General features: G+C 43.1%; 1 protein-coding gene across 1 annotated transcript in view; it reads left to right on the forward strand.

Moving 5' to 3' along the window:
- Window positions 1-15,723, forward strand: part of LOC119385620 (acidic mammalian chitinase) — an 82,028-nt gene extending 66,305 nt beyond the window's left edge. Inside the window, exons 7-9 of the mRNA XM_049414043.1 lie at window positions 10,105-10,275; window positions 14,666-14,785; window positions 15,667-15,723. Of these exons, the coding sequence (XP_049270000.1) occupies window positions 10,105-10,275; window positions 14,666-14,785; window positions 15,667-15,723 (348 nt within the window). The remainder of the gene's footprint in view (window positions 1-10,104; window positions 10,276-14,665; window positions 14,786-15,666) is intronic.
- The last annotated feature ends 7,975 nt before the right edge of the window (window positions 15,724-23,698 follow it).

Here is a 23,698-nt window from a genome sequence, read left to right on the forward strand (position 1 = left end):
CAACATTTCGGGGGTACCGACCGATGCGTGTGGTAAACGGTTGTTAGAATGGACCAGCCTGAATGACGTTCATTGCGCGAATTACAGAACTCCAACTTATGTATCTGGCCTATCAAGTTCTGTGATAGACTTGACCTTTTCAAGCTCGAGTTGCATTATTTCGTCCTGGTCTACCATCACATCGGCCACAAACAGTGATCACCTACCAATATATTTGAAATAGTGTGCCCACTTACTTCGTTAACCAAACATGTTCGAAATTATGTTAATTACAGCAAATTTAAAGATTCACTACGATCAGGCTTAAATAAACAGACAGGATTAAGTGATCAGGTAAAGACAATTCATTTATGTCAGCTATTAGGTGACAGTAGGAAAAAAGCCGAATTCAGAATGCAATCAACTAAAATAGAACGCATTCACCATGGTGGAACACAGACTGTGATCGCGACTATAGGCGACGAAAAGCAGCTTGGAAGAAGTTACTCTACAACCAGTGCCCACGTAATTGGAAAGACTATAAATATACCGCTGCCACGTTTAGACAAACGGTTGACAAAGCAAAAGAAGAGAAACTCCAAACATTACAGCTATATGTCAGAGACCAAAAATAAGAAATCACTCTTTGGTTTCTGCGATGCAGAAAGATTGTTCCGCCACCAATAAATATAGAATCGGTTTGTTTATCACCCGCAGAATTGTTGCAGTCATTGGAGGCAATTGGGAAGGGATTGGAAGATCACTTTGCATCGTTGTTACCCTATCATTTGTCAGTTACAGGAAAAGCTAATGAATATAAGGCACCACATTAGAAGAGATATCAGAAATAGTAAAGTCACTGCCAGCTTCATCTCCAGGTCCTGACAACCTAACTACAGGCATGATAAAATTTTGTTTGATTTGTCTCCCAGCGATATTCTTAAATTGATAAATTTTTCTATAGAAAACGCATGGATTCATCCCGAGTGGAAAGTCGCCAAAGTAATTCCACTACTTAAAAAACAGGGCGCTGGCTATGCAATCGACAATATAGACCTATTTCGCTCACTTCAAACCTTGTAAAACTAATAGAGCGGGTTTTATATAGGCATATTGAAGAATGGGTAGAAGAAAATCACATATTGAGTGATTCCCAAATTGGATTCAGACCTGGGTGCTCTATATGGTGTGCACATGTTGATCTAGAAAGCAGAATTAAGCTTGCTCGGCACAAAAAGCAGTACGCCGCACTGGTACCCTTAGATATTGCTAAGGCGTATGACAGTGTAGAGCACGCCATCTTGATTAATAAACTCCGAAATGTTAACGTTCCTGAGTATATAATTGCATGGATACAAAATTTTTTAAGCGGACGCACATTTTATTGCTCGCAGAACGGCTTATCTTCTAAACACTACAAACAAACAAGGGGAGTTCCTCAAGGATCGGTTCTCTCGCCTATGTTATTTAATATATTACTAAGCTCTATTCCTTCTCACAATGACGTGCAAGTGTATGTATACGCGGACGACATTGCATTCTTTTCAGCTTCTAATGATATACACTTGCTATATAATATTCTACAATCATATATGAATGAGATTAAAGTATGGCTTAGTGACCTGCACATGTCCCTTAATGTTAACAAGAGTGCTCTTCTCGCGTTCCCGTTGACATCTCCTGTGCGAATCGCACTGATGTATGGGCAGGATTTTATTCCACAGGTAGAGTCATTAAAATATTTAGGCATAGTATACACTACCAATCTTAATTGGAGCCCACATATTGAATATATTGCATCCAAAGGATTACGTCCACTTGGTTTGTTAAGGCGAATCAGCGGCGTTCGTTTTGGAATGCGTAGAAAAACATTGTTAATGATATATAGCATGTACGTCCGACCAATATTAGAGTTTGGATGTGTGTTATTCTGTGGGGGACCCGCTTATAAATTACGCCCTCTCCTAACTATAGAACGTGAGGCATTACGGATATGTTTAGGCCTTCCTAAGTTTGTAGCTAATAATATCCTTTACCATGAAACATACCTGCCGTCTCTGCAAACTAGGTTTCGTATTCTAACAGTCCAGACATTTCTAAACATCTATGCCTCCCCACAGAGACGCTCGCAATATATATTTCTTCGCGAACCGTCCAGATTTTTTTATTGTGAGTGGTCTCGGTTACATCGCCCTCAAATAATTTCGTACAGCAGCTGTTGGAGCCGTTACAAGTAACAATGCGCGAAATAAGTTTCCCAAGTGTACTCAATCATAAACAATAATAGAATTTGATGATATATTTCCAAAAAATGCTAAACTATTGCCTATTAGATATTTAACGGCTTGTTGAGCGACCACCTTAAGAGTCTACGGATAAGTTCAGTCATAGCCACAGATGCCTCCGTTGCAGATGAGAAGGCAGGAGTGGGCATTTATTCAACAGCTTTAAACTGGTCCTTTTCTCTTCGACTGCCCGATTTTACGCCAATATTCCAGGCAGAATTAATGGCAATTATTCTGGCATTACGCAAACTCCCAGCATCTATTTCTTCAGTGGTTATATTGACCGACTCTTTGTCAGTTTGCACTGCTTTGACAGTACCAAAGTCATCGAGCTGCCTGTCAGAATTATATACATATATGCCCAATCATGTACGTATTGTCCGTTTGGTTTGGGTACCAGGTCATACTGGAATAACTCTAAATGAAGCAGCGGACACATTAGCGGCGGCATCAATTCAGGGCCCGGTCCTGAAGGTTCTAAGACCCTCCTCCCAAAATACTATCGCACGATTTCGATATTTTTGTATTCGAGAGGAACACACACGATCTTCTGTTCTAAACGGGGCAGACTTTCAGCACCTTAGGTTTCCATGGCATAGTTCATGGTGTGGCACAAGACAATTAGAAGTTACGTTAACTAGATTGCGATGCAGAATTCCCTCTTTAAATTTTTACTTACACAGGCCTGGTTTTGTTCCTTCCCCTCAATGTTGTTATTGTTCGCAAGCAGAAACCATAGAGCATTTTTTCACAGAATGTCGCAGATATCAACATCTAAGGCAAAGATTTCTTGAACCTCGTTTCCGAAAACTTGGGCTTGAGCTTTCCGTAACGACATTACTCTCCCTGGGGGCGTCGGCACTGAGTCACTGCAACAGGGACATATGTGAGGCAGTAATTAACTATATAAACGAATCAAAAGACTACCATGCTAATATTTCTAGTACACACCGGTGATTTATTTATTTCATTTATCGTTCATAATTTATTTAATGCTTTTATTTAACTAACTCTTTCTCTTCCATTTTTTTTTCTATCTCTTTAGCATTCAATTGGGAAACCGCGAACACAAATAACATTTTCGCTTACCTAAAATTATCTCTTTAGAATTATCCTTTTTTTTTCTTTCTTTCTTCCCCCCCCCCTTTTTTTTCACTCACACATCCTACTGCCGCACGATTCGTGGCCGATCCCCCGTGGTGGGTTGTGCCATTCCTCTAGGATCAACCAACCAACCGACAACCTCGGTGCGAACTCAAGGCCGCTGAGGCTACCGCTGCGTCGCATCTCAATAAACCCCGTTCGTACGCGTAACAATATGTCCGAGAAATAATTGAAGCAGAGATAATTCAAAGGTTGGGTGACAAATGTGTTAGTTCGCCGTCCATATTTTTATCAGATAAAGAATTGCAATTTCTCCGTTCGGCTTTTCCAAGTTGATTAGAAAGTTATCTGCTATGACATGCGCAGTGGTTGGCTGATCCCCTGTATATATGTGAAATGTTGCTTCAATAAATTTTGTTGTAAGTCAGCGCTGTGTGTGTTCCCTTCCTGTGTCCCCGTTGTTTACTCGCGCTGTGTGGTTCATCATATATGTGAAATGATACAGGGCCGTGTTCTTTGATTTAAATGCACACGAACGAAGCCCAGGAGGCAAAAATTTCCGGAGCCCTCCATTACGGCATGCCTTATAATCAAATCGCGGTTTTGGTGCAAGAAGGCCCGGTTTTCATTATTATTATTATTATTATTATTATTATTATTATTATTATTATTATTATTATTATTATTATTAGAAGTGCATGACGTCGCTGAGTGTTTTGCCACGCATTTCTCATCCGTTTATAGGGCCTCAGACTCTAGCACTGATGTCGGACAACAGCCCAAGGCAGTTCGCTCATCCAGTGCTTTGTCGCTGGATGAGAATTTTATCTGCGAATGCATTAAGCGCCTAAAACTATCAATATCATGCATCCCAGATGGCATCCCCTCCGCTGTACTAAAAGCCTATGGTAGTATATTTGTCGCAGTACTGACTACGATATTTGATAACTGCCTGGACACTTCCAGATTTATTAGCATGTGGAAAACTGCTCGTGTTTTCCCAGTATTTAAAGGGACACTAAAGGCAAATATTCGGCCGGCGTTGATTGTTGAAATAGTGGTCCAGAAACCTTGTCGTGCCACTTTCGTGCCATGAAATTGTTTATTTTGCAATAAAATCCCGTTTTATTGGTCCGCATGGCGTTAGCGCACTGTAAGTCACCCGCCTGAACAGGCTTTCTGACGCAGCAGTTGCCGTGCCCAACGTTGCCTGCCTATACTGCGCGGTCGCCGACACTAGTGGCGGCAGAGCACTGCTTGAAAGGGCACATTGCAAGCTTTGCCCAAGTTATGGTTGATCTCGTAATGCTCCGCACGAAAGTCAGCGAGCACAGACGCAGATTTTTTGGCTGTTTTGCACACTGGCGCAGAGCCACGACACTCAACCACTTCGAGTGTAGGGGTTTGTTTTGCGTCCTCCAGCGGAAAGTCACGTCGGTTTCTTTGCTGTAGCTGAAGCGCCGTACACCATTCGCGCATCCGGCAACATCCCATGCACGCAGCATTTTGTTGAACTTTCCGTCACAGCGACTTTAGTGAGCGTGCAAGGCACACGTAGCAGTACGCGACACCAAAACTACCACTCAGACGCAACCGCGTGAGTGAAGCCCAATTCGGCGGCGAAAACGGAACAATAGAACCACTCGCGCCATTCCTCATGGTAACGCCAAGCGGTTCGTTTTTTCCACTATTCAGACAGAAATGGACAAACAGCCTTTTATTGCCTGTTGTAATGCACGGAAGGTTATTTTTTTATGGCAGCTGGTTTGATTGCTAGTGGTTAATTCTAATCGGGATTCTCGACGTCATTGGCACCATTACAAAATGTCCCGCTCATGGCGCATATGATCCCGTACATTTACCTTAATTTCTCGATTGCTAGACTGCTGCTGTTGATAATATTGACGTTTTAGACGTTCTCAAACATTGATCTTCCACTCTGACGAAAATTGTTATTTGCCTTTAGTGTCCCTTTAAGTCGGGCTCTAAAACAGATGTTTCTAATTCTTAGCCGATTTCTCTATTATGCGCCACACCAAAAATCTTCGAGCTGGCTCTTCACAATATATATTGTCTTTTAGTGTGAAAGGCTCATTGACTCATAATCAACACGGTTTTCTCGCTGGCTGCTCAACTAGCACAAATCTTGCTAGTTTCATGACGCAGACCTCCACACCTATTTCTCAGAGAGGACGGGTTGACGTAATCTGCTGCGACCTGAGCAAGGCTTTTGACGTAGTCAGCCACTCACTGATTATGTTTAAACTTGTGATACTTTGACGTTGACTTGTTGGTTGTGAATCTGCGCAGCAATCTGCTCAATAGATCTTGTTACGTTGCCGTAAATGGCCAAACGCCTTCTTTGTATAAAGTGACTAGTGGTGTCACTCAAGGGTCGGTATTAGGCCCACGCCTATTTTTAATTTACGTCAATGATGTTTCTTTTGTGCTTCGTAATTCTTTGTTGTTCTTGTACGCCGATGACATCAAGATATTTAAGGAAATTCATTCAGCTAACGACTGTCGCACACTGTAGTCAGATTTTTGTTCTTTTTTCGGAATGGTGCAACGGCAATAATCTTTCTCTGAGTGCCTCAAAGGTAAAATTCATGTGTATCACTCGCGGGCAGCTAGCGTGTCACTGCAGTACTCTGTAATTCTGTGTCGTTTTGCAAGGTTTATGAAATCAGTGATCTTGGTGGTGTTGTTGATAGCACCTTAATATTTTCTGCACACGTTAAGGGCTCTGCTATGCGGGGCCTTCGTTCTCTCGGATATGTTTGTAGAATATCTCGAGAATTCAGTTCTCCTATAGCCTTCTACAAATTGTACGCCGCCATATGTCTTCCACAACTTGAGTATGCGTCCGTGATATGGAATGGTATTGCTCAATCTAGTAGCAACATACTGAACAAGTCAAGAAAAAAATTCCTCAGCATATATAACCATCGCTTTACTAGAAATGAAACTGGATCTCGTTCAAATACTGCTGGATTATTATCACTGCCATCACTTCAATGCCGACGAAATAGTTCTGAGCTGTTATTTCTTTACAAGCTAGTTCACGGTATCATATCCTGCCCTGTACTTCTCAATTGTGTTAATTTTCGAATTCCGCGTAAGTTAACCAGAGAGAATAGACCGTTTCATGTACCCGCCTGCATCTTCCCACACTCTACCGTTCACAGAATACAAAGTCTCTATAATGTTAATTTTCTTGGTCTTGAGTTTTTTCATAGTCCACACAGTCATTGTTTTTATCCGAACTTTGCACTGTATTGACATAGCATGGCGCAATGTACTAAGCCTTACCTTCTCCCTCTATCCGCATAGTTGTATATATGCAGTCTAATTTTTCATTCCCCTTCAATATTTCTCGTGTTGTCTTATTTTACTCCTCCCCTTTTGTGTTCATTTCTCTTTGTCTACGTGTTTTTGCTCTTGTTATTTCTGAAGACTGTCTGTATTGTGTTGTTTATTTTATTGTCTTATTTTTGCGTGCGCCTGCAGAAATACCTTACGGTTTTTCCTGGGCACGTTAAATAAACCATTATTATTATTATTATTATTATTATTATTATTATTATTATTATTATTATTATTATTATTACTATTATTATTATTATTATTATTATTATTATTATTATTATTATTATTATTATTATTATTATTATTATTATTATGTCAGATGTCAAGCGTATGCCAAGTAGCATGCCAACAAATTACGCCTAATGCTCTCCACAGGTCCGCAGATTTCGTCAACCTAATGACGTATGACCTGCACACTTATGACTGGTACACTCCGTGTGTTGGCCATAACAGCCCACTGTTTCCAGGACCTGGAGAACTTCCCTACTTCAATTCGCTCAACCTGGCAAGTATATATATAATTATAATGTTGATGCGTTTTTTTTTTAAAACACCGCTTATTTGGTTGACGTTGACGAGACCGGCCTTTCTCAACACATAATATGCATAGCGTCACACATTATAACAATGTGTCTCCTTATACGACATTTTCATCAATCACAATAGAGAGACAGGCTGTAAAAGGAGGGAAATGGAAGATGGGACATATTTAAAGCAGCGGAAAGCTGGGCTTCGGTATATTTTGTCCAGTAAGGTATGCATCTGCATGAGATTGATTGTACTTAAGTGTACATAAGACCACATAATTTTTGCAACAGAGTGAATATATCTAAGGGACGTCATCTTTTTCGAAAAATAGCTACACACGTTTCCTGTTTCCACATTTGAATAATAACCGGAATAACAACACTAGTGTTCTTCTGCCTGTCTCCATCCAATAGCCATCATTGTAACTCTGGTCATTTGGTAGTCCATGACCTAATGCATAGGATATCAGGTCGCTATGCTGGCGAAACTAAATACGAAAGTCGCAGCAGGATAAATAAACCCCAAGTCAAATCGAATATACTTTCCAACGCCATTGTAAAGGACAAGGTAGCTTCTTAGTAGGGCCTTGCTTACACGTGCTCATGCATACTGCTGTAACTCGAGATGTGGCGAAAACGTCTGGACGATATAAAGAAAATTACACTCTGTTTTGTAGATCAAAAAGCACAATTTGCTGCACGGGCTATAAAAAGTCACACGGTCACTTATGCATTTGCCTAAGATGAATCGAAGGCGAACGCCATAATGTGCTTTAAATTCTCAGTCGATTGTATTGATTCTCCCCCCCCCCCACCCCCTGAAAGCTTTCTGCACGCAACGTGGTTTTGCAGTGCCTTAGGGACCGGCCCACATTTGACCAAACGACGACGTCATGTGTTGACATCATCATGTGTGACCTCGCGTTCTGTGATGTCATGGTGCCATTATGATGACGTCACAAATTTAGGAGACCTGTGATGTTATAGTGAGATCATAAGGTGACGTCGCCACATGATGATTGCTTGCATCACTCGTGTTAACGCCGCCGACGACGACGCCTACGGTCACTTTTCACGTTTAATGAGGCATCTAAGGCGTTTGCCTGAATAGTTGCTTCTGTCGGCTTCAATCAGCGGCGACACCATTTAACATTCAAGGACACAATTCTAGAAACTTTAGTCATATTGGTAAATAATCCGTAACCTGGACGCGCATATCGAGCTGGGTCTCTTGAGCGTCTCCTCCGGCACGCTGTAACCACTTCCACAACACACACTTCTCCCCTACAATATAAAGCATAATGTTTTAAGCGAAGCTTTTATGAGTCACCGATTTCGGCGGCACAGGCGGCGGCATAGTTCCCGAAAAACCCGGCGCCTGCGAGCGTACAGAAATGCATGTGTCCACAAATGCGGCCCTGGAAGGTGCGGCGTTCGCGCGTATTTGTTTGCGCCGTATTCCGATAAGCGGTGTTCCCTCTATCGTGGACTTGTCGACAAACGGCGGTTTCTGATATGGCAATCTGATATTTTGTTGAGGTCACCTGTCATTTCACGTTGCCCCGTTTGATTGTTGTTTTTTTCATTGTTGCATTTCATTGTTTCACGCATGACCATCTTTGTTGCCTGTAGTAAGAGCATTGTTGCGCGTGGGTGAAAGTCCAACTCCAGGCACGGAAGGAGGAAACAGGGGGGAGCGCTGCGCAATGCGATAGGAAGAAAAATAAAAAAAAGTAAGGAAAGAAAGAAACAAACAAAGACAGAAACAAACACACAAACAAAGAAAGAGAAATAGTAGGTCAGGCCCGCACACGCCAAGCTTTCCGGATAGAAGAAGAGCTCCTTGACTTATAGCGATGGCTCTGTCCTCCCGGTTCACACCCAGAAAACGCCTCGTTGCCTGAATCTGACCTTCAAGCTCAGCCAAGGTCAAGGCCGACGAAAAAGCTTCAGTGAAACAGTACTGGCGGCCCGTTTGCGAAAACGAAAAGCGGCTCAAGATGAGTCTTTCAACCACCGCCATAGGCGTCGGCAGCATCCAAGTTCACTGCGGGGTTGCGCCTATACAGCGCAGATGGTGCTAAGCAGCGTCTGTGTGTTGTCTTGTAGTGCACCACGTTGTCTTTCTTGACGTGGAGTCTAGTTGAAGCGTGTGGACTTCTCGTCGTACTTGCCTAAACTATGCATGCAATACAGTTGAAGCTCTGCAAAACAATGGTCTCGTCTTTTCTCAAAGTGAGCAAAACTGAACTGTCAGTCGAGAAACTTGGTTTAACCGCATTCAACCACGGCAATGTTGTCCTGTTTTGATTTGGTGTGGCGCTGATTGATATCTTACGAGCTGTAAACTAATTTAGGGTGACCTCTTAATTGAGGAGTAGCAGACTCGTGGAGCTCTGAAAACTGCTATGAAGGTATATGCTGCCCTGATGGTGACGACAACACTACTCTGGAAGACGCGACTTGTCTTTTTCAGGCAGAAAGATATGTCTTCTTATCGAAAAGTTGTCTCCAGACGGCATTGCATGTTCAGAGGTTACTCATAAGTACAAGCCTCTATCTTCCTGTCACAATCCGGTGATTTAATTATTTATGTTAACTGACAAAAAAATCCGCGAGTTGTGTCAGCGTAGCCTGGATCACAGGCAGGCCGGCGGGAAGGGTTTGCTTGTCCGCAAACCTTCAGGCAAGGAAACGGTACGTTTCCTGCACTTGGTGTTTGTGCAGCATTTTCTTGCGCAAGTTTTGCGTGCTTCACCAAAGAAGTACTTTGTATAAGTGTGGGTAGCTCTTGTCAATTATAAACTCTCAGCTGAATTGTTGGTTTGACTTCCTTACAGGCTCACGGTGCCGACATGTGGGCAGTACTTGGTATGCCAAAATCGAAAATTATGGTCGGAATTCCAACGTACGGCCTCTCCTGGATGCTCGAGAATCCTTTAAAGTGGGCGGTTGGGTGTTCGGCCACCGGACGTGGCAAACATGGAGGCGGTTATGTCACTTTTCCAGGGGTAAGTTTGCTCCATTCCATCAGGCGATTGGTACTCCCCCCCCCCCAAAAAAAAACAAAAAAAACAAGCACCTCAGCAATCAGGGGCATAGCCAGAAATGTTTTCGGGGGAGAGCGGGGGGGGGGGGGGGTTCAACCATACCTTATGTTTGTTCGTGCGTTGTTTGTGTGTGTACATACGCAAGGAAAATTGAAAATTTTCGGGGGGGGGGGTTGAACCCCCCTTGCCTACGCCCCTGTCAGAAATCTACAGCTAGCGTGGCATTGTGCATTCAGCCTCCATCGAGAAATGTCAATTTTCTCATCTCGTCGTATAAGTTGATCATATGCTAGCGTCGACTATACAATGGCGTTCCACTGCATTGCGATCTACCTGCTGTACACTCTTGGAAACGAAATGACTGAGAAGGTGAATGAGAAGCGTTTTAATTTTTGTGTAGCCAAGTTAAGCTATGAACAGTTATATGGTTCGGCGCCAGAATGCTATGCAGTTGAGTGGAAGGCATGGGGAGCAACTACAATGAGAGTGGACATCAGAGTGGAAGGAACTAGTTGTAGTGATCAATTTGTGGCTCGCGATAACGGGTGTGTTGCCGAGTCAAGTTCACAAGTGGTCAACCGCCTCCCTCTAGCAACAACCTGGTGCAGTCCTTGACAAGAGCGAAGCTAGTGGCAATGTTAACATTCGTTGGCTTAGACCTCGAATATTTCCAGGAAGAGTTAAAACAGGGGACATGCGATTATTCGAAATTTCGCATACGAATCAAATATCTTCCTTATTTTTTTTTTATTTATTGATATGATATATAAGGAGATGTTGGCGCACAATTATGGCGCCGGCTACTCCTTAGCCCTTGAGTGAAACTTGAACACATATCTTAAAGTAAAACATACAAGGCAGTTCATGTAAAATAGAACACTCGGGCACACATATGCAAAAACACACTTATAGGCACATATCACAACAAAATGATAAAGAAATGTTCCAAAGACAGCGAATGAAGTCTCTGATAATGTCCGTCGTTAATATTTGGTCCGACCAGCACAAAAACAGCAGAGCACATGTCTGGTCTTTAAGAAGATGTATTTGCTCGTGTGTACATAACAGTCGATACGTCATTCACTTCAGCACACACATATGATGGGTGTCATATGAGACTGCGCATAATAAGTATGACATGTGTTATACAAATGAAAGTTCGGTATTTCTTAGTACTTGTCAACAATGCCGCTGTCTTGTAAGAAACGTGTTAACGCTTTTAAAGCTTGCGTCTGTAAAACTCTAGTTGGCCACGGGCCCAGAAGTTTCCTCAAGCTAAACGGTCTGCGGTCTAATGCCAACAGTTCCGATTTAAGACGGCGTCGTGGCGTGTCATGATGTGGACAGTCTATGAGAAGGTGACATACGTCTTCATCTATAAATCCACATTCGCATTCGGGAGTTTCAGTTCTACCAATTCTGTGCAAAAAATGTTTTGTGTATGCGGTGCCTAGCCTCAATCGGTGAATAAGAGTTTCCATACTTCTATCTAATGCTATCGTAATTTTGAATTCAATGAATGGATCGATGTGATATAAATCACAGCTCTTTGTACTTTGGTCAAACCAAGCAGTTTTGCTCATCCTGAAAGTTGTAGCCTTTATAAGACCACGCAATTCATTTTTCGAAATTGGTAAAGAAATAGTAACATCTTTACGATGTGCTTGTCGTGCCGCTTCATCGGCAGCTGTGTTTCCAGGAATGTTGCAATGGCCAGGTATCCATTGGAATTTGATTTCGTGTTCTGCCTTGCTTGCTTTGGTGAGCTCTTTCAGCGTTTCGTATGTCATGCTATCACTAATTACTGTCGTGTTTGTACTCGAGAGTGATCTTAATGCGGCCTGTGAGTCGCTGAAAAGTACCCATTTTCTCGCGTCTGCTGCCTAGTTTATAAACTTTATAGCATACAGAATAGCGAAAAGCTCTGCTGTAGTAGATGACGTTGTACGACATAATTTAAATGATTCCTGAATATTGAGCTGTGGTATGATAAATGCCGATGTTGAAGACGTTGTGATACTTGAGCCATCTTTGTAAACCTGTATGTACCCTGGATACCGCATGTGTATCTGATAAAGCGCTAGTTGTTGAGCAGCTTGGATGAACATGTCTCTCTTTCTGATAATGCCATCTACTGAGAATTCAATGCTTGGTATTGCAAGTAGCCATGGAGGATTGCAAGTAGCCATGGAGGATAGTCCATTTCAGAGCTCCAAATTTCATTTCTTGGTAATATATGTACATTACTCTGTATTTCTGCATGAGCATTGCTTTTATCCCTTCGTAAAATCTCCAGTGCCAATGGGTGGTCCTTGTGTTGCCTTGTTCGAGGTGTGTTCAATTCGAAAAGTGCACGGTCGGATATTTGTCGAATATTCTCCACGGCCGCATATTCGACGATATCAGAAAGAGGCATATATTCGGACGAATTCCCGAAGAAGTGACAACTTACGAATGCTGAAATAATTGTTGGGGTTTTACGCTTCAGTACCACGATGTAATTATTAGAGACGCCGTATTTGAGGGCGCCAGAAATTTCGACCACCTGGAGTTCTTTAATGCGCACCTTAATCTTAGCACACGGGTCTCTAGCACATTGCTTCCATCGAAATGTTGCCGCCGAGTCCGGTATTTGATCACTCGATCTTCGGGTGAGCAGTCGATCACTATAACCACTACACCACCATGACGGGGTCTTACGAATGCTATGCATTCTTATGTTTAAAGTACAAGAAAATTAATACATACCCGTTCGGTTACGTTGTACTACGCTGTTACTGCATATTATCTTTCAATGCATTTTTATGCTACATTTTCAGCATTTGGCTTTTACTGTAATCACTGAGAAATACGCATGACATGCACATGACCCTCGTGCTCCGTTTCAGCCCGCCCGCAGGGGCGTAGCCAAGGGGGGGGGGGGGGGTTGGGGGAGGTTCAAACCCCCCCCCGAAATTTTTCAGGTTTGCTTGCGTACATATACACGCACACATACAAACGCACGCACGAACGTGCATAAAGTATGTTTCAACCCCCCACCCCCCCCCCCCGAAAAAAATTTCTGGCTACGCCCCTGCCCGCCCGGCACGTCCAGGAGACAGGGGCGGTTTCTTTTTCACCAAGCTTTATTTGGCAGCTCTCTTATACATATGTGTTGTACTTTCGCGTTCTTTAAAGAGATGCAATAGAATAACCATAAGGAATGTTGCGTAAGCATTGTTTAGATGCTTGGAATAAAAAAAATTGCAACCTGCTAGCATCGCACTGCACGAGCAAGAGCGTCTTTCTTGCTTCCAGTCGTGCTGTTACAGCACTCAAAGAGTTCTCACCAAATGAACATGCCAGTCAGTTGTTTCTTTTTTCTTTTTTTTGGGGGGGGGGGGGGGGGGGGGGGATGACAATTTCGTGATGAGTGCATTACCACAAGTATCTTCAATGCGCTGCAGCTTAATTGCGATTTCAATAACTTGTTTTAAAAGAGTGGTGAATGCTATTGTTACTTCTCGTTTTGCAACTTCTGAACACGCGGCTGAACACGGGACAGCGTTAGGTGGAGCGACTAATTGACAAATTGGCAGCCATAAAACTGAATGAGCTCGGGAATAAGTGGGTGGGCTGAAGAACATGAGGTGTTCGTCCTGCTCTAGATATAAGATAGGCTGAGGATGAAGGTGATGAGACGACGACATAATTCATTCTATATTCAAAGACAGTCTTTTGTCTTATTCATATTCTATTAATATTCGAAACTTTTAATATTCCCCCATCCCTAGTTAAAAAGCGTGGTAAGAATATTTATGCTGACTGTTTTCGTGGGTAAAAGCCGGTTAGCTGCAGGAAAAAAAGAAGCGTGCTGGAGTTCACTCGATCACAGAAAACCAGTATTTAAAGCTTAAACCAGTGAAGTTTAAAGCCTGAAAAATCGAATATATCCTAATTGTCGTCTGCGCTATATGTCATAATTGCACAATGATATGGTACAGGATTACGCATGCTTACATGGGAAAGTCTTCTCCTCCAAAACTCTTTATTTCCTGACCCAGTGTTGTTGTTTGTTTTTTGCGTTAGCACGTGCATTATAATTAGAGTTCCTGACCACCAGCTAATGGTGTTGTACATTCGGCGTTTACACAGCCGTCCCAAATATTCCTCACTGGAATTGAGATCCATCGAACGCTGTTACTGCGCTTCGTTCATCATGTCATTTCTTTGTTCAAAAGTACAGCAATATCCTGCAGGAAACAAACAACAAAGAATATGCGAGTCCAGTGTGTCTAGTATAAATCTATCTACCATTACCAACTGATCACTTGCTGACCGTGTCTTTCAATGTAGTCTCATTTGTTTTCAGGTGTGCGCACTGCTCAAGGACGGCGCACAGCGAGAGTACGACGACGAATCGAAAGTCCCATATCTGCACAAAGAAAAACTCTGGGTCAGCTACGACGATCAGGCGAGCGTCGCACTCAAGGTTAGTTGAAGGATTTCGCAGCCATTCCGTCTTTTTGGGTGGCGTGTTATTGCCAAAGTAATAGCGTTCACGCTCTCGTTCACGAGTACACTTTAAAAAATACATTCCACACGATATGCGAGCAGCTAGCCATGAATAATCGCAAGGCATTTGCTAAGTGACGGGAACGATTTTCTCATCTAGTATTTTCAGATGGTTGCGTTTATAATGTATAGTTGTAGCTTGCTGATGTTGCTTTTCTTGACTAGTGCTTCCACATGTTTACATAAAAACTAATGATACTCAACATGTTTTTCGCAATGCTGCATTTTCTTGTGCATTCGAACAAATTCCATAATATGATGGGGATATGTGTACGCCCATGATGTATCTCGCTATGTATTTCAAATTATCATTTTTAACGACGGGCTGCCTATGCGCGGCTTACCCCCCGTATAGCATTCGCAAACATTATCATCATCATGCCGGCGCGCGCTTCCTTCGTCCTCCTCTTCATCTTCTGTTTCGCTCCCCGAACACGTGCGCCCGGAGCGCGCTCTCCTGTTGCGTCGATTTCTCCGGCGTGGGATGCAATAACGCGGATGGGAGAGTGAACGAGTGAATAGAAAAAGAAATACTAGAGAGAAATAAAGAGATAGATAGAAATAGAAACAGAAAAATAGAAAGAAAGAAAGATACTAAGAGACAGAAGCAATTGAAAAGAACGAGGAAGCGACAATAGAAGAAGAGAGAGATTAAAAAAAAAAGGAATGGAACGTGCTGTATAGGCTTCAAAAAAGAATGAACAAAAATATATAGGCGTCACGATTGCTTCAGATCTCCGATGGGATATCTCAAATTTCACTTCAGTTGCTCGGCACAAGCTCTTTTTATCTTCGCAGATGCCTCCGGCTGGCTTGTCAGTCTACCAAGGTTTTAGCCTATACTACCTACATTAGACCGGTGTTAGAATACGCTAACGCAGTATGGTTTCCTTACACAGTCACTAACACGAAAAAAAAACGAAATGTACAGAGAAAGGCTGCGAGATTCATCTGCGACAAATACGAACGCACTGATTCTAACAAGCTGTGGCCTCCAAACACTAGCGATTAGAGCAAAGCAAGCGCGCCTGGAATTTCTTTTCCAGCTACTTCACAACTATTATAAAATTGACCCATCACTGTACATCCGTCCATCAGTCTCGCGTAACTAGGCGCAAACATTCACACACACTAAAAGAACAGTGTTACCACGGTGACACTTTCAGGCATTCTTTTTTTCCGCGTTTTGTCAGGGAGTGTAACTGTCTAGATCCCTCGCTTACTAACGCGAATTCATTATCTGACACTGTCTAACAAATAGAAAATGTCATCTTACTTATACAGTAGCACTACCAGCCCCAGATTCATTCATTTCGTCACCACTGGAACCATATCAGTGGCCAAGTGCTCAACACAGAGTGTTTTCTTTTTTGCTGTAACTTCTCTGTGTAGCACTTCATTTCATGTATACCTTCTGTAATATTTGTATATTAGGTGCGTATTTGTATATTGTATATTTGTATATTGATTTTTATATTTCTGTGTATGATTTTCATTTGTTCATTTGCATATTGATTGACAATTAATATTAAAAAAACCAACATTGTATACATTTTTGATCTCCGCACTGGATTCCTCTTTTTATTTTGTCGCACCTGCATGTCCAACCCGTTTGCCCACCTGGTATGGTCTCGGGAAGGGACTGGTGGTGTTGAAAATAAATGAAATAATTAATAATCACGTACCACAAGTCACGTGACATGTTCCCCCCACTAGTGCAAACTGCGCCATTTTTTTTTCACTGGACCCGCAACTAGCCTTCAGATACGGGTCCAGCCACTTTTGGTAACTTTGTATGTTGTATGCCTGTAAGAAATAATTTGGATTTGACTTGGAAAGTCGGAAGACACTTAAGAAAAGGAGCGCGTTGCCATGCTTCGTCAGATTTTACGTGGAGAGAAATAACACGAAAACTGGAGACTGCACGAACACCACAGTGGTAAGCGTTCATTGTTGCATTGTGGCACGGTGCTCAGCCTGTGGGCGTGTTCCCGGTGCAATGAACTCCTCGGCTGTTCCCGCAGCTGGGCTATAGTTATTGTTCGAAATATTATTAGAAAACGCTTTCTCCGACCGCATAAAAGGCCCTCGCCGCAAATTTCGCTATGTGGCCAGCGCTAAAAAGCATGACACGCACACAGTCCTTGGAGTAGACCTTATAAATGGCGGTATAAAGTGTGCTCCTAATAACTCGATCTGCGCGCCTAAAAGCCAACATTTCAGAAAGCAAAATAAAAAAAATGTATATCTAACGTCATGAAAGTCTCGCATTCTTTTAAATAACTTAATACGTATTTTCTATGTGGCTAGCTTCAATTTTAATTTCCAACGAGACTTTCATGACGTCACGATTAAGGACGTTGTCACGTGAGGTGAGGATACCGTGACGTTGAGGCTGGCACTACGGCTGGCTCGGGTATTTCTTTCGTTGCTGTGTCCGGTCTTACGACGGCTATCAGCGAAGGGCGCAGCAGTGCTAGCAGTCATTGGTCACAATATGGTTCGCCCACGTGAACATCCTCAGCGCGTTGTCCCCTCATAGGAAAGCAAACATTGACTGGGTCTATCAAAGCGAATGTGTAAAGGAAAACGCAATCTAATCATAGGGTACCTAAATTGTTGCTAATACGCATTCGCCTTACGTTTTCACCAATGCGCATGCGTCAAACGTCAGCCTCTAATTTTTCGAAAATAGCGGTCTTAATCAAGACATCCGTGCTTCAAAGGAAGCCTGCTCTATCAGGATTGCGCAGTTCTAAAGTAGCAATTTGTCTCTCAGGGGTGCTAGAATTTTTGGATGCTTTAAGCTTCTGGACATTCCATTCCACAGTTCCATAAAGCCGGGCCATTATCGCTTCAAAATTTTGGGTACCTCTGTATCCGTCAAACAAGTAGGATTTTATGATATTCATGATCTCTTTGCGCTGTGGCATTAGCTCAATTTAACTAACACTGATTTCCGCGGTGGGATGTCGTCCTCGCTAGTTACTCGTGTCTGTGCTAACAAGGCTTTCATGAAACGTATCGGCAATCAAAACTGAATTGATTGTTTGTTTTTTCCACAGACATTATGGATCCTGAGCAACGGATACGGAGGCACAATGACTTTCAGCTTGAACGCTGACGACTGGGAAGGAAAATGCGGCAACGGAACTTTCCCGCTCCAGAGGGCCATTGCACAATATGCCACTGGGAACTATACGAGGTATCCACAGCAGAATCCTTTGGAGTGTTCGAAATGCGAGCGTTTCGATAGTGCCATCCAACGTCTGCAACGCGCTTCGCAAGCCTTCAGATGCCCTTAGCTTCGGCATTCTAAGATGCGCACCATGCATGGCTCGGGAACATTCGCATGCGCCATATTCCAGTGAAATGGGCGAGGCTACACGAACTGCTAATGTGTCGATGACATCAACAGTGTATCGGCTTTTCTTTCCCTTTCCCAACCGAGCTGGGTCCTGGATAGGCAATTCAAAAGAAAACATTTTGTGCCTCGCTTAGCCATTTGTATAACAATCGTCACTCTTAGCCAACTGTAAAATAAAATGTATGCAGCGCGATTTACTAATAATATATAGTGTTTAACATTCCAAAACCACGATATGATTATGAGAAACGCCGTAGCGGAGGGCTCCGGTACTTTCGACCACGTGGGGTTCTTTAATGTGCACCTAAGTCTAAGTACACGGGCCTCAAACGTTCAGGCCTCCATCTAAAATGCAGCCACCGCGGCCGGGATAAGATCCCAAGATCTTCGTGTCAGCAGTCGAGCGCCATAACCACTAGGCCACCGTGGCGGTGCTGCAGCGCCATTTTTCTGCCCTATATTTCGTGTTTCCTTATACAGCGTGTGTCAAGATATGTGTCCAACCTACTCAAAAAATCAAGAAAATGCGATATTTGATTGCTGCCTTCAGAATTGTTTTTTCTGTGGTGGCGGAGATTTTAGGATGGTTAAAGAAATTATTTGGGACTGTAATTAAAAAAGTTAACTTAATTAACTGTTTAATTAGTGGAGTTAGGTGGTTGTGTCAAATGGGAGAATTGAAGTTCTTCATGCCAGAAACCCAACTTTGATATTTCGAAAAAGTGGCATCTAGTAATAATTACGAAGTAATGATATTCAACCAAATTCAATGGCGAAAACTAAACAGAAACATGGAAGAACGCAACTGCCATATTCCTCTGAGACGTCCAAAATGAGTAAATGACTTTTTCTGTAGCGCTAGGCATCTTAAGATGGTTAGAGACATGACTTGAGGCAGTAATTAAGAAAGTCAAATTAATTGGGTTTTAATTACTGGAATTAGGTGACTGTCAAATTGGGGAATTGACGATCCTCGTGCCAGAAACCCATCCCAACATTGAGATTTCGAAAAATCGGCCTCCAGTAATAATTACAAAGTAATAAAATTCAACCGAATTCGATGGCTTTCGCTGTTGAAAGCCGTTGCATTCCGTTGAACTTCATTACGCCACAACAATTGCTAGAGGATGCTTTTTCGAAATATCAAAGCTTGGATGGGTTCCTCGCATGAAGAACTTCAATTCTACAATTTGACACAATCACCTAACTCCACTAATTAAAAAGTTGATTATGGTAACTTTCTTAATTACTCTCCTAAATGATGTCCCTTAACTACCTTAAGATTCCTGCCGCTACAGAAAAAGAATTCTGAAAGCCCCGAGCAAATATCGCATTTTCCCGATTTTTTGAGAAGGTTGGACACATTTCTTGAAACACCCTGTACATTACCTTGCCCTGTATACAGGGTGCCCCACATAACTCTAGACAGACATCAAAAATGTGCCGACGCACTCTATGACGGCGGGACCAAATGCATGTTGCAGACTATTGCATAAAGGAAGTCACATAATCTTTTGTGTTCTGCTTAATTAGACAAGATAAATTAACCAGCTCATTAAGCAATGAAGATGGACGGGAAATTGCAATAAGAAAGTTGTAGCTCGGATTGCAAGACGACGGATTGGACAGTTTCTAACTTTCCACCTAATAAGTATTAGTGTTTTAAAGACGATAGTCTTTCTTGGGGAACTTAAACGCAGAAATTTTGGTCTGTCCGTCCGTCCGTCTGTCTGTCTGTCTTTCTGTTTGTCTGTCTGTCACCCAATTCAGCCACGCGGCCAAAGTTGAACCACTTGCCCAAGGGCCAGCCATCTTGAACGGCTGACTAGGTTCATACTTGTCTAAATTGTCGATCAAAAAGCAAACATTACGCATATCTGAGGCGCAACACCACTAGGTAAGTATTAGGTGGTGTGTTCCTTTAATAGACAATACATAGATACGTAATTCTAAAGACCCTAGTTTCTTAAGCTGCGCTGAAAATGCGACTGCGCTGAAACGCCTTCCTCCGTGCCCTCTGCACGAGCTCATTGTTGTGTTTCGGTTTCAGTTCAGTATTGCACTATACGAATGCCATGGGGCGCCGCTCTGGCATTCGTGTTTTACCCAGGCAACGTGTAAATAAAAGAGTGTGTGGAGAGTACTCGTTGAGTGAGGACGTTTCTTCTGCTTCAGCCGCTTCGCGCCAAACTGCGTGTTCGGGCTGGCTGGCGTCCCCGCCGGTCGCGTTGGTCACCGCCGGTCTTCGCCTGCTGCTGCGCTAGGACTACCAGCCCGCAACACTGCACTCATGTTTCCCGACGTATTGCCAGATGGCGTCCATATCTCACGCAGCGCCTCTTCTATCGTCTTTAGACGACATTTGCAGCGAAGCATGCAAATACGTGGCCAATTTTTTCTGTTTACTGCTGCTACTCGCAAAAAAAAAAAACAGAAAACACGGTTGATCTCTCCACAATAGGAATCAGTGTAACACGAAAGAGAACCGTTTCTTCACAGGTGTATAGTTCATTATTTACTGTACACTGATGTATGGCAGATTGCACAATGTATATTGCTGTTTGGCAGCTATAGCACCATTTGATGTGGATGCACCCACGTTGACGCCTAGTGGCACATCTTAATTCAGAAGACTAACGCCAAAAACCACGATTGAACCCTTGTGGCAGCTGAAGTAGTTAACATACACCTACAAATTACTATGCATAAACACAAACTGTTCCATATGAACTGGCTTGAGGTTCTCTCGCAGTGAAGTTACAGTGTTTCCTGCAGTTGAAAACATGCGCTCACTGGGTTACCATTATTTACATTTCTTATTTACACGAAACGTGTACCGCCAGTTATGGCAAGACAAAGGAAAAATTATGGACTCTACGGTGCAGTGACAGCTTTATTACACGCTTGTTTCGAAGATTTTCTTTTTCAGCTTTAATGGGCGTGCAGGCATGTTGATAGAAGAGCCGCCATTACAGTGAGCAGCGGCCCTCCTAATCTCCTAACGGCTAATAGGGGGGGCGGTGGGGAGGGTACGGTATCTAGTCTTTTTTTTCCATATGGTCGCGTAAGATGGCTCATCTGACAACGGCAATGTTGTGTTTCATTGTCATGAGTGCCCCGGGCCCAAAATTCTTCGGGCGCCCGTTCACGCAGCACCGTTTTAACTGCGCAACGGAACGATGGGAGTTTCTGAAAGAGTGGTGCGCTGCGGCAGTAACGACTGCACAGCGTGAACAAATTTTCACAAGGGAAGCCAATCGCCGAGGGTTTCGCGGGCGAAAGTCTGGATGTTTAACGGCGCTTGAGGCATGCCCGACCAAACTATGCAAAAGTCCGTGTCATCTTTTCGGAAGCGAAGTTGTGAAGGGCTGGACAGTGCGGAAATGACATAATCTCCTTTATAAATATTCATGCACTCGCTCTTGAACCATGGTGAAAGTATAACGAAAGACCTGCTGTAACGACGTTAGTGTTAGTTTTAGCCACCTCACCCTAACCATGTGGCACCATTGGCATTTGGCGCGTTTTATATATTCGTGCTGTCGAATTATTCGAAACTTCTAATACTAGGAAAACATAAAACTACGCCTACATACAGGGCACAAGAAGAAAGAAGTGGACGGGACTAGAGCAATCGAATTATTCGGTTCGAATTCGAAACTCGAATACTCGCACGCCCTTAAAAATTTCTCAACATAAGTTTGCTTACAGTCTATTCACATGAACGGAGCTTTTGTACTCATATTGCAAGACTCAGATGACATTAAAAAAGTAAACAGAAGCAGCTCGTGGTAGGGCATTAGTGCCTGCTTGGATGGACTAATAAATGACTGCACGGCCATTTCTATATAATTTCATGCATTAGTGAGAATTCACATTTTGCACATTCTTTTTCAGATGGTGCGGACACAGAAGACGCTCAGCCTTGGAGTCATTACATCGTCTTTCATATATTACTGATGGTGCTGACATGCCTCTCGACTGCCTTCACTGTCAAGCTTCGGCACTCAGAGACTCGCATCGCAGCAAGTGTCCAGTTCCCTAAAACACACACGTACACATTGTGATGTCAACCTCTCGTTGGCGACAAGCCAAAGGGTAATATTGACCTGCCCACAGCGTTGCTGTTTTCTGGATCTAGTGTTGCCTCCAGCCTACGAATGATGCGTTTCATTGGTCTCCAAGTAATCATTGAGCAATTCTTCTTCTGAAGTAAGGCACGCTGTTGGGATAGTTGGTTTTAAATTTAGAAGAACGTTTAAACTGTGCAAAGACGACGACACGTTAGAAACATATAACACGCACACACATGAAGCGCAGACTTTCAACTGTGTTTATTTCTTGAAGGTAGAACATTGATTAGAGTTGACAGAGAGTAATCGCACCGATAATCTAACAACAGGCTGCAAAAATGAGGCAATACCACGTGCGCGTCACAATCCAAGAAGGGTCCCTATGGGACCATCTAGGAAATTTAGTTCTTTTTTATCTTTTTTTTTTGCGATGAAGAAAGCCTCAATGACCTCTCTTTCTGTTCTCGTTTTTGCCTTAGAAAGGGATTTGGTTTTTTCCCAGCTGAGGACAACAGCTCATGCTGTCTCAGTTCTTGCATTGTAAGGAAAGATTACTGCCCGAGCCAGTGCGCATGAATCGCTTGCGGTCCTGCGCTCGTTCAATAAAACAGCGGCCAGTTTGAGCAATATACGACCGACCACAGGAAAAAGGAATTCAATAAACAACATTTGACATGCGTTTTTTGTACTCATTCTGGTGGTCCTTTGTGCACGAGCCTTGCTCGTGTTTTTTTTTGTTTTTAGTCAGCAGAGGGCACACTTTTTTTAAGTTTGCATGGGACTTAAAACACGACACAAATTCCGTACCTTTCTCCTACCTTTCTGATGTGTGATTGGCAATACAAATATGGCATAACTTAAGGTGGTTGTTGAATCAGGGCTTGCTGTTTCCTTTCTGTAGATTTCATTTTCTAAAGTAGGCTTTCAGAAGTGCTGCGTATTAGGTGATCTGGGTAACCGGTGGACAGCTGGCACTCAACCTGACCGTTGAAACTGGCTACAACCGTGTGTACAGAGGATCTCTGTAGGGCTGAGAGGCAGCTAAACATGATGATGCCTCGTTTCATGAGTTTGGAATGTGCGCTCGTAAGGCAGCATACTTTTGTTATACCTTGGTTTGTACGACAAGAAAAAGAGGGTGTTGGTCGGACAAACGCAATTAAAAATCCAGAAACTGGGTGCAGTTGATCTTGGTCTACAAACTGTTCGAAGTACGCAACACGGAGCACAGCGACGTTTACCCACGAGGTGAAACTCCGGGTACTCTGTGGTACATCCTACAGGCTGCGCAGCAGTGACAGGGTCTCCCCTCTCTCGACAGCACAGGCGGTCCTCCTCGCTGAAGTTGTCGAGTATCACGCAATGTTCGCAGTCGCACCTGAAACAGCAC

Source organism: Rhipicephalus sanguineus, chromosome 3 (genome assembly GCF_013339695.2).
Source record: "Rhipicephalus sanguineus isolate Rsan-2018 chromosome 3, BIME_Rsan_1.4, whole genome shotgun sequence".
Lineage (NCBI taxonomy): Eukaryota > Metazoa > Arthropoda > Arachnida > Ixodida > Ixodidae > Rhipicephalus > Rhipicephalus sanguineus.